The following is a 12,749-nucleotide window of genomic DNA, read 5'->3' on the forward strand; positions in this document are numbered from 1 at the left end:
GAAGGAATCCATAGAGACCATGCCAAAAAAAATTATGTTCTAAAGGATAGGTATTGAAGGAATCCATAGAGACCATGCCAAAAAAAAATTATGTTCTAAAGGATAGGTATTGAAGGAATCCATAGAGACCATGCCAAAAAAAATTATGTTCTAAAGGATAGGTATTGAAGGAATCCATAGAGACCATGCCAAAAAAATTACGTTCTAAAGGATAGGTATTGACGGAAGCCATAGACACCATGCCAAAACAAATTATGTTCTAAAGGATAGGTATTGAAGGAATCCATAGAGACCATGCCAAAACAAATTATGTTCTAAAAGATAGGTATTTATGCAGCGGATGTATTACTTTTTATTAATTTTACACGAATTAATCTGTAAAAAAAAAAATTCGAACATAATATGTAATAACGTGCAACGCTATGTGCGAAAAGATTATATTGTTTATTTTTGTCCAGAAATTATTTACGTATTTTTCGTTACTGATAATTATATTCAGCTCCTTTCATCTCGAGTTTTTAACAAATCCTTAGCTCGTTTTAGCACCTGTCGTGAGAAAATACGTATTTGAACTACTCATTGCACAGTGCGTATCACCAGAGCGAACATGAAAATACGCATACGAACTACTTCATACTCATCATAATAACAGAAATAATGCACATTATTTATTACACATTTCACGCCACGAAAAAGGATAGTAAATATGTGGCCTGGCATGGTCATGTGGTTTGGGCGCTTGACTCCAAATCTGCGGGTCGCGGGTTCGAATCCTCGTCCCACCAAACATGCTCGCCCTTTCATCCGTGGGGGCGTTATAATGTGACGGTCAATCCAACTATTCGTTGGTAAAAGAGTAGCCTAAAAGTTGGCGGTGGGTGGTGATGACTAGCTGCCTTTCCTCTAGTCTTACACTGCTAAATTAGGGACGGCTAGCGCAGATATCCCTCGTGTAACTTTGCGCGAAATTCAAAACAAACAAACAGTAAACACGCTTTCTTTACAAGTCGATTATCGTGAGAGCACAACTCACTCACGAAAGAGAACACTATATACAACACTGTTTATTGCAAACCGTACTCATGATAAAATAAACACTGTGAAACTGTTCGTTACACAGTTTATGTTATAAAAAAAGAGTACCAAACATACTATTAATTTTACATTGTGCCCTATGGGAGTAGGTATTATACATTATTATCATTACCTGTAGAGATAGAGAACTTTAAACACAATATTTATTACAGTTTTCGCACATTGTATATTTAATGAGAACACTAAACACTTGGATTTATTACAAATTATAAAAGAATACATTTTGCTCAATGCTCGTTACGTATTCAATGACATCAAAGTAAGCACTAAACATTCTCTTCACTATAAATCATGAGAACACAATGTCTAACACACGTTACACCACTTCACTTACAGGACTCAATAACACGATGTAATGGTCTAACATGTTACACCCTAAAGTCTTAATGTCTTCAAAGTCACTTACAGGACTCAATAACACGATGTAATGGTCTAACACGTTACACCCTAAAGTCTTAATGTCTTCCACTTCACTTACATGACTCAATAATACGATGTAATGGTCTAACACGTTACACCCTAAAGTCTTAATGTCTTCCACTTCACTAACAGGACTCAATAATACGATGTAATGGTCTAACACATTACACCCTAAAGTCTTAATGTCTTCCACTTCACTAACAGGACTCAATAACACGATATAATCGTCTAACACACGTTACACCCTAAAGTCTTAGTGTCTTCCACTTCACTTACAGGACTCAATAATACGATGTAATGGTCTAACACATTACACCCTAAAGTCTTAATGTCTTCCACTTCACTTACAGGACTCAATAACACGATGTAATGGTCTAACACGTTACAACCTAAAGTCTTAGTGTCTTCCACTTCACTTACAGGACTCAATAACACGATGTAATGGTCTAACACGTTACAACCTAAAGTCTTAGTGTCTTCCACTTCACTTACAGGACTCAATAACACGACGTAATGGTCTAACAAGTTACACCCTAAAGTCTTAATGTCTTCAAAGTCACTTACAGGACTCACTAACACGATGTAATGGCCTATCACGTTACACCTTAAAGTCTTAGTGTCTTCCACTTCACTTACAAGACTCAATAACACGATGTAATGGTCTAACACGTTACACCCTAAAGTCTTAGTGTCTTCCACTTCACTTACAAGACTCAATAACACGATGTAATGGTCTAACACGTTACACCCTAAAGTCTTAGTGTCTTCCACTTCACTTACAGAATTCAATACCACGATGTAATTGTTTAATACATCTCATACCCTAAAGTATTAGCGTCTTCCATTTTGCTTTCAGGAATTAATACCACGATGTAATAAAGATGTAATGCATGTCACAAAATAGAAGATTAAAGTTACACTTCATTACATAATGCGCATCATAAAGGAAAATCTGATGTACATTGCTCATTACGTATTGCATATCATATATCGTAGACCAATACTCGTATTGTTATATTTTCTAGTATCACTGGAGCGGACACTATGCGTGTCGTATTAATGTTTCATATAGCATGAGAGTGATAAGACACTAATCACACTGCCTAAAATAATCTAATTTATAAATGGTTCAAATAGTGTTAACCCTTTACACAATCAACACCGTCATTTTTAGACTACATAAACCATAACATTTCTTAACAAATTTCAAAATTTTTATCTCCAGAATTTACAATATGAAACTAAATGAAATAAATATTAATTAATAAATATATCAAGCTGGAATTATAAATCTCTATATGTGTATATTTGTGTATACACGTAAGTTTGATTAGTTGATTCCTGGAATGGACTTCATCTACTATTTGTAATATGTATGAAACACTATTCCAGCTTTTACTTTTGTAAATTACAATCCTTTTTTTATATTGTAAATTTCATCAGTTTTTTCACATAATTTTGGATGGATTCCCCCTTTTTAAATCCTTTAGTTTCTTAGAATTTAAAGGAATAGTATTAATACTGTTATGTCTTACATTCATACTGCCATGCCTTGTATTAGTACTGCTAACCTTGTATTGATACCGTTATACCTTGTATTGATACCGCCATACCTTGTGTTTATACCGTCATACCTCGTGTTTATATCGTCATACCTTGTGTTTATATCGTCATACCTTGTGTTTATACCGTCATACCTTGTGTTTATACCGTCATACCTTGTATTGATATTGTCGTACCTTGTATTAATACCGTGATACCTTGTGTTTGATACCGTCATACCTTGTATTGATTTTGTCGTACCTTGTGTTTATATCGTCATACCTTGTGTTTATACCGTCATACCTTGTGTTTATTCCGTCATACCTCGTGTTTATATCGTCATGCGTTGTGTTTATACCGTGATACCTTGTGTTTGATACAGTCATACCTTGTGTTTATACCGTCATACATTGTATTGATATTGTCGTACCTTGTATTGATACCGTGATACCTTGTGTTTGATACCGTCATACCTTGTATTGATACCGTGACACCTTGTGTTTGATACCGTCATACCTTGTATTGATTTTGTCGTACCTTGTGTTTATACCGTCATACATTGTATTGATATTGTCGTACCTTGTGTTTATACCGTCATACATTGTATTGATATTGTCGTACCTTGTGTTTATACCGTGATACCTCGTGTTTATACCGTCATACATTGTATTGATATTGTCGTACCTTGTATTGATACCGTGATACCTTGTGTTTGATACAGTCATACCTTGTGTTTGATACCGTCATACCTTGTATTGATATTGTCGCGACAATATCAATACAATGTATGACGGTATCAAACACAAGGTAACAAGGTACGACAATATCAACACAAGGTATGACGGTATCAAACACAAGGTACGACAATATCAATACAAGGTATGACGGTATCAAACACAAGGTATCACGGTATCAATACAAGGTACGACAATATCAATACAAGGTATGACGGTATCAAACACAAGGTAGTTTATACCGTCATACATTGTATTGATATTGTCGTACCTTGTATTGATTTTGTCGTACCTTGTGTTTATACCGTCATACATTGTATTGATATTGTCGTACCTTGTATTGATACCGTTATACCTTGATTCGTATTTCAGATTACTTTGCGTCTTCTTGGGTGTGTTAATAAAGACTCAAATGTTTTACAACACATCGAGTTTAGTCAAATCAACAACGTTAGTTTTATGTTTTTATGATTCAGATATTGATTAATATTATGACTTACATTAGTATTTAGAAACAGTATAACAACATGTGTGCTGTTCAAAATACCAAGATAGAAATAGCCGTTAGTGAGATTGGCCCATAATCTGTCATGCGATAGGTCTTATACAGATAGTTGGCTCAATCTGTTGCCGATTGATAAAAAATTAGCGACCGGGGAAATGATATGATTAGATAGTTTTCTATTGATAAAAACAAAACAAAGGTCAATTATTCTTAAGTTGCCGAAAAGGACTTGGTAATTCATTCTCGTGAGGGACTTTACACAACAAGTAGAATACCATGTTAGGTCACAGGTCACATCAATAAACACGTTTATGACTTCTCGTGTTGATGGTCACGAAATTGCCCGACCATTACCTGGTTGTCTACCCTATAGGCCTGTGAGAGAATGTAGGTTTCTACCGGGGGTTGACATACTTAGGTTATCGTTGGCATGAAACTACTTAACATCGTAGCGTTAAGGAATAATTAATTTCCATCCACCCTATAATATTAATAATGTTGCCTGAGGGGAAAAAAAATACACGCATGCGCAAATCATACGTTAAAAAACACCTGTAAAAATAAAGAGAATTATGCACTTTTCCTAATATTATGATAAGAAGACTAAAAACGTATCATTAAGATTGGTTCCTTCAGTTTCATTACTTATTGAGTAAAAAAAGAAATATTTTAATTCTATAAGACTTATTTAACTCTACAAGAACTTGTCTTACTTTGTGGTGTCACCACTGCGAGTATCGAAACTCGATCTTTAGCGTTATAAGCCCCGAGACTTACTACTGGCCCAAAGGTGGGATTACCGTTGTAAGCACCTGTACTTGGAAAAGGAATGTTGATGTCATTTCTCAGTCATATGGTTAGTAATCACTGGCCCAAAGGTGGGATTACCGTTGTGAGCACCTGTACTTGGAAAAGGAATGTTGATATCATTTCTCAGTCATATGGTTAGTAACCACTGGCCCAAAGGTGGGATTACCGTTGTAAGCACCTGTACTTGGAAAAGGAATGTTGATGTCATTTCTCAGTCATATGGTTAGTAATCACTGGCCCAAAGGTGGGATTACCGTTGTAAGCACCTGTACTTGGAAAAGGAATGTTGATGTCATTTCTCAGTCATATGGTTAGTAATAAGAAGGGATAGTAATTTTTGCGCCGAGCATGGTCTTCTGGTAAGCAGGACGGGCTGCGAATTAAAGGATTCAAGGATAGAGACGTGATGCTCTTGAGCACGCGCTTCACACTTTCAGCTGTGTTATAAAAATGACTATCAATCTTGTTATTTAGTTTTAAAGAGCCTCGCGAAGTCCTTAATGTTGACTGGCTGCCCTCTCTCGGGTCAATAATTCAAAATGAGAGACAGCTATAACTGAATCGTAGGGGTCTCTGACCTGATCGCTGAAACTCACGTGCGTACAAAGTGTCGTTCAGGTTGAAAATTCCAGTTACAGGTATTAATTTTATTAAGGAGGACTGATGAAGATTCATTAACATGTACCAAGAAAAATATAAAACCACATCATCTATACTTACTTACATTAATATTTTCAATTACTTTGGCATAAACAAATCACCAGTATGCATGTTAAATAAAATAGATAATAAATGCCTATATTGACCCTCTGATTTTCGTGATTAATGGCAACAAAACACGGTTAAACATTATCTTCTTAATTTCCGTACTTTAGGGTGGCGCATAACATATCTTAGCCGTATAATGAAGGACCTCGTACCACTTTGTTGCCCGATGAAGGCTCTCGTAAGAGGGCCGAAAGCTCGCAAATAAAAGTATTTTAATGTAGAGAAAAGTTTGTGTATAATTCAACAAATTCATTTACCTACGTCATGAGTCTTTAAAAAAAAAAAAAAACAGGTTTTATGTTATTTTACAAGACACTCTCCTTCCTTGAAGCTAGTGTTTAATATATCTGCCTCATTGATTTACTCATAATAACACTCCTGTTCTCCACCACGCTTTCTACACAAAAAATCCTTTGCTGTTTGGTAAGACTAGGAGCCACTTCAACATTTAGTAAATACGACCATCACATGTTCTTAAAAAACAAACAAAAACTAAAAAACTACAATAAGAAGTAGATGAGCTGCAAAATTATTTGGTAAACTTACTTATGGCTCACCTTGTATATTAAATTTGATCTTAAACACTTTATCCAAAGTGCTATGATATAATGTTTAGGCTTAACTCGCTAGAAAAAAAAAACTGTGTTCGCTTTAGTAATCAAAATGAGTCATTACTGTTGAATCTAATAACCAGAATGAGTTAGTGCTTTATAATCTAATAATCAGAATGAATTCGTATTGTTCAACCTAATAATAAAAATAAGTCAGTACTGTTGAATCTAATAATCAGAATGAGTTAGTGCTATATAATCTAATGATCAGAATGAGCTAATGCCATTCTGATTATTACTCTAGGGTGTAAACCACAGAATGCAATGATAATGCTTGGAAACGGTTTGAATGGGCAATGATAATATTTTTCATAGAAAGAGAAGTGATACATTGCTCATTAGAGAAAATCTATATTCGTATGCCTTATCTGCAAACAGCAGTAGATAGTAGCTTCTAATGAAACAGAAAAGTCAAATAAAATTATTAATGACCAAAACAATTTACCAAATACAGATATTTTGCGGTGATAAGTAAAACCTATTTTGTGACTTTGGTATTTCAGCATGTATGAACAAAGATCTAAAATAATTAGTGTAATGTCTTCTGCTAATCAAAGAAAGAACTTCCCCCTCCTAACTGTTTGTTTGTTTTGAATTTCGCGCAAAGCTACACGAAGGCTATCTGCGCTAGCCGTCCCAAATTTAGCAGTGAAAGACTAGAGTGAAGGCAGCTAGTTAGCACCACCCACCGCCAACTCTTGGGCTACTCTTTTACCAACGAATAGTGGGATTGACCGTAACATTATAACGTCCCCACGGCTGAGAGGGCGAGCATGTTTGGTGGGACGGGGATTCGAACCCGCGACCCGCAGATTGCGAGTCGAGCTCCCTAACCACCTGGCCAATATAGATACAATATATAATCCAATCTCCTTCCTAATCAGTGTATTCGCACTCGTCCGATATTCTATATTATTAGAATTATAAAAATAACGTCCAACTTGTTTTTGGCCTAAAGGCCTAGTTATATGAAATTAATTCATACGTTCTTTTCCTCTTAATTAGTAGCATAAATTAATTTAATTATTTTATGTTTCATGCACGAGGAAGTAAGCTTTAGTTATCACCCCAGTGGTGTGTTTTTAATTACCTTTCTCGTGATAAATCACAGTTTTAAATGCAGGGTGTTTTTGTGTTTTAACATCCATATCTACACCTAATATTTAGGTTTCACTTTCTTTTCACATACGATGCTTGTAATCATAAGTTAAGCCTTATATTTACTGATACATATCATTTCGCCTCCATAGTATTCGTTGTTTATTCAGCACTTTTTCTATCAGGATATCTTCTACCAGTCCCACACTTTGTTTGTATGCTAGTTTTAATGCTATGTATTGTTGGCTTAGCTGTTTGAAATTAAAAACCATTGGAGCTTGGGAATTGATATTGTATTAGGAGCTATTATATTGTTTTAGATGCTATTCTATTAGGCTCTCTTTCCTTTAAGATTGAAATAATGTGACTATTTCTTTTATTTTATATATTCGATTTTTCTAAGGTAATTTATGTCTTTAGGAAATATATTTTAAGCGTTTCTAATTTTGAAGTTATAGATAGAGAGAAGGCAATTGATAATCTCCACATTCCGCTAATTCTCGGGCTACTCTTTACTAACGAATAGTGGGATTGATCGTTATATTATAACACCCCTATGGCTGAAAGGGCAAGCACATTCGGTGGTTAGATTCGATCCAGTCGCTTGCAGATTGATAGTCGTGTGCCCTGACTATCAGGTTATGCCAAGATCTGCAAATTATTGAAAAAAACATTTGCATCATACAGATAATCGCACATCCAATCCCACAGCTTAGAGTATATTACACAAAAGAATTTCTACTGCTTATGACATTTAAATGTTGTTTTATGTTTATATCTTATACAAACAGATCTTTCCATCAATCTATTCCAAATACTCCACTGGTTTTTCATGACATGCTCTTTATGTATTCTTTTTTTTCCCTTTTTTTTTAAACTGTTGTTATAACTAAACAAATGATGGTTATTTCACTGGCGTACTCATAAGATGCTTTGTTAATTCAGTCCTTAGTGATCATTAGACTTTGTCCTAGAGTACCTCCTCAACCAACACCACTTCATATTTACTGATCGTAAAACTTTCATAACAACAGCAGTTTCTTACATTGGTCGCTTGAAGTGTCCACACAAGAAACTTAAGAAGGGACGAAGCGACGAACGGCAAACCTCTAAATGTTTGTCTTTGTACAAAGAAGATAACTACATTTTGTTAGCTCTCCGACTAGGAGAAACAACGCTCTTTCATCTTAGCCGAAGTTATCAGGAGACGACAATTTCGGGGTAGATAAATGGGGAAGCCAAATTGGTGTAGGTATTTAGTTATTTGACACTAGCGTAAACAAGACGATCACTCCTAAAATCTTCAACCGTGTCCTCTACAGCCCCCTTTTCTTCATCCTGAATAGAAAGAGGATCCCATATCCTTTGATCAGGGTTAAAACTATAAATTTTTCAGGGCATTTAAAGTTGGTGAATGTTGACGTTAAAAGAATTGTAAAGAGCTCGATAACAATATTTAATTGTTGAATTTCGTTTAAAGTTACTCGAGGGCTATTAGAGTTAGTCCTCCTTAATTTTGAAGCGATAAGATTAGAATGGAAGGTAATACCACTCATCGCCAACTCTTTACTCACGACTAGTAGAACAGCGGGAAGAGAACTAGTAAAAATTACCCACCAACTCTTTCCCACCTAAGAGTGGGATCGACCGTTACAGAATAACGCTCTCATGGTTGAAAGAGCTACAATGTTTGGAACATGAGACCTGTAGATTGCGAGTCGAGTGCCCTAACCACCAGGCCATGCCAGCCCTCTGTTTAAATGATAAGATATGAATGAAGAAAGTTGACGATTAATGAATCTTTCTTTCTTTGATATTTGTCAAATATAGGCTTATATTAGTTGGACTGGTTTTATAAGAATGAAAAATAAAATCAATTTAGGGTTGTTCTGGAAAGAAATGTTCTGTGAAACAAATGAAATATACATAAGAATTAAAATAATTAAAATTGACGCATTTAAGTGATTTTCTTTTAGAAAGATCGATAACATTACCACATACCAAGTTTCAATGAAATTTTACGATATTTAAATAACACGTAGGTCGAACACTTTCCAATATAGTAAGCAATTGTTGGTTATAGCGTTGTAATATTTGAGTTCCCCAATGGTTCAGCAGTAAGTTTACGCACTAATAACTATAGAATCTAGGGTTCGATTCCCCGTTGTAGACAGAGCACAGGTAGTCTATTTTGTAGTTTTGCATTGAACAAAAAACTAATATTGAAAAGTCCGAAAATATGTTGAAAGTCGAAATGTTAACAGCAGTTTAGCTTTGACCATTTTTGTATTCTAATAACTTATTTTAGTAAACAATGAAAAGAAAATCACAAAACTAGAAAGTTCAATAGATCAGCGGCCTAGGACAATGCTTGGAGATACCGTGCATGGACGTTGCAAACTTCACGATTTTGAACGTGGGAAATTGCTGGAGGTAAGATCTGTCTAACAGTCCAGATAACCACTGACGACGGGGATTCTCGACCGATATAAGTAGTTCGATCGGCCTATCACGGTGGCGGTACCATTCATCAACTCGGGAGGTCGTAAAATTTGTCACTGTGTCACTGCTGTGAGCGACAATTATCCAGTTAAAGTTATCGGTCTGTGTAACTATCACTGTTGCTATAGAGATCTGATCAGTTTTATCTTTTTTTGTTTTCTACAGAGTCGTCGGGACCCGGGAAGTCTGGTGGATGTTTCCATGGTGATGGAATCGTTACGACTAAAGAAGGGCCAAAACGACTTTCTGAAGTGAAGATTGGAGACGAAGTTTTAGCAGTGAACAGCGACGCAGCATCGGTGTTTACAGAAGTTCTTCTCTTCTTAGATCGGGACGTTGACTCAAGGAGACAGTTCTACGCTATTGAAATGGAAGGGGGCGCTCGGATCACCTTAACTCCCAACCACCTTATTTTCGTGGCCACTGATAATTCTTCATTTGAAATGAAAAATGTCGAAGCCACTTTTGCAAAGAATGTACAGCCGGGAGATTTCTTATATGTACACTCAGATTCTACGGTCTTCAAAACAGCAAACACTTACGTGCAGTTAGAGCGCGTGAAGACAGTAAGTGTAATTGTGGATGTCGGAGTAGTTGCTCCTCTCACGCACGAGGGGAATTTGATAGTTGACAATGTTGTAGCGTCTTGTTACGCCATCTTTAATGACCAGTATTTGGCTCACTGGTCTTTTGCTCCCGTCAGACTGGTACAGAATGTCAAAGCCTCTACTTTACACTTATTGAAAAGGTTTCACGTCTTGTCTACAAATTCGTCTCTTCACAGAAAAGTCAAGAGTCACCAGAAGGGTATACATTGGTATGCTAAACTATTGTACAGTATTGCTTCCTACATTATGCCAGAAAGATATATAAGTCAATGAACTCCAAATGTGAACCACCAAGGAGTTATTTGTGTTAAGTTATTATTACAAGCTCATTGATTAGCAGTCTGTAGACAAGCACTCGTGTGGCCCGGTGGCAAAGATTACAAAAATCCGTGATTATGTATAATTGTTCGCCACCTAGTGCAAGAAAGGGACACATAGCCAGTGAAATAAGGTCAATCAGTAATGAAAAAAGATACTATTTTCCTTTCGAAACGTTCTTCCTTCTACGAGCGCTTCAAACTTGAACTTGATCAATTGGTTGTTGTAGAAACCGTGTTGCAAGATTACATTAAGGTTGTAGTAATGTTGTTAATTACTAAAAAATTATAGAGTTTCGAGTCAATGTGATTTTTCTTTGTCTAAGCTCTTGATTTTGAGCACAAGACTGGAGAGAATTAATACTTTCAATCTTGATAAGGTGAATGTTCTTATTACAATACAATTACGTTTCGCACAACTGCGTTGTTTTATAATTTTCTTTTGGCGTGTACAAAACATGTCTATTTCATGCTTCATTATTGTTATTATTAGATTACGAACATAGATCTTATCAAACGAAACATTAAAGCTACTTGCGAGAATTTACATATAAGTTTGTCGTTTCAAATTTCACGCGAACCGCATATGGAACTTTAATAATAGTTAGTTACGCATGCATAATTTGATTCAGCGACATTGTTTTTAAATTTCTGACGAGTGCTTCCATCTAGCGGTTTTTAAATGCACTATTACAAAATAATTTTCGAAAAAATTTTGATCTTCGTTTGTTTGCTTTTCTCCACGTAATTAAGAGGTATATCGTGAAATTGCAATAATCTTGAATATTAAATTTTGAATTAATTTTTGTTATATATATAAATGTGAACATAAAACGGACGTTAAAGTGCTTATTTTTCCAAATTTAATTTGTTCCACTCTTAATTTGGTTTATTGAAAATGTCAAAATATATACGTGGAATTCTTGATATGAAGTTTCATTTTTAACTTAACTTTTTAAACCACTCCATATCTTATTTTCGCTATAAGAAATAAATAAATATTTTGTAACTTAAGGCGAGGAGTAAAATACTTAAAACTTTTCCCTTTTTGTTTACAAATTTCCACGAATAAGTGCATATAATGGTGAAACACTAGATACGCTTTCATAAATTATGCTAATTAATAACATTTTAATTGAGTATTCACAACTGATATATTGAAAAAGTTTTTAAACAAATGCTAATGCTTCAGGGAAAATAAGCTAACGATGAAAGCAGATCAATATTTTTTCATGAACAATAAAACAGTTGAGTCAATTATTTTGTTTGATTTTTAACTTAGTGTGTCTGAATTCTACAACGTATTATCGAAACGTTACGTTTCCTTAAATTATGCTCCTATTTTTTTTAAAATTAGATATTTGTATGACTTTCTAAATAAGAGATTATATTTTTGGTGGATATGAGATACGTACCTTACTTATGGTGTTAGATTCTGTTAAAACCAGTTAACTGTAATTTCTATTGCCAACACGACAATCTTAAATCTCGGATTTTTTTTTCTAGTCCGTTACTAAATGGCCAACTTAAACCACGTTTTTATTTCAAGTTCGAACTAAAATTTTGTATAAAAACGATGGACGAACTTTGCATTGTTAAAGATCGAAAGTGAAACGTTTCCATTTTATTGTAATTCAAGAACATTGAGGCAAACAACGATAAATAATTATAGTATTTTGGCACTTGTGTATAAAGTTAAAATCATAAATAATATTCAACGTTAAACTGGTACGCAATTA

At 35.0% G+C, this 12,749-nt stretch overlaps 1 protein-coding gene across 1 annotated transcript in view; it reads left to right on the forward strand.

The window, feature by feature from the left end:
* Window positions 1–12,749, forward strand: part of LOC106457573 (sonic hedgehog protein A-like) — a 92,747-nt gene extending 79,998 nt beyond the window's left edge. The window contains exon 3 of the mRNA XM_013917010.2: window positions 10,251–12,749. Within this exon, the coding sequence (XP_013772464.2) occupies window positions 10,251–10,966 (716 nt within the window). The 3' untranslated portion in view covers window positions 10,967–12,749. The remainder of the gene's footprint in view (window positions 1–10,250) is intronic.

Source organism: Limulus polyphemus, unplaced genomic scaffold (assembly GCF_000517525.1).
Source record: "Limulus polyphemus unplaced genomic scaffold, Limulus_polyphemus-2.1.2 Scaffold347, whole genome shotgun sequence".
Taxonomy (NCBI): Eukaryota; Metazoa; Arthropoda; class Merostomata; order Xiphosura; family Limulidae; genus Limulus; species Limulus polyphemus.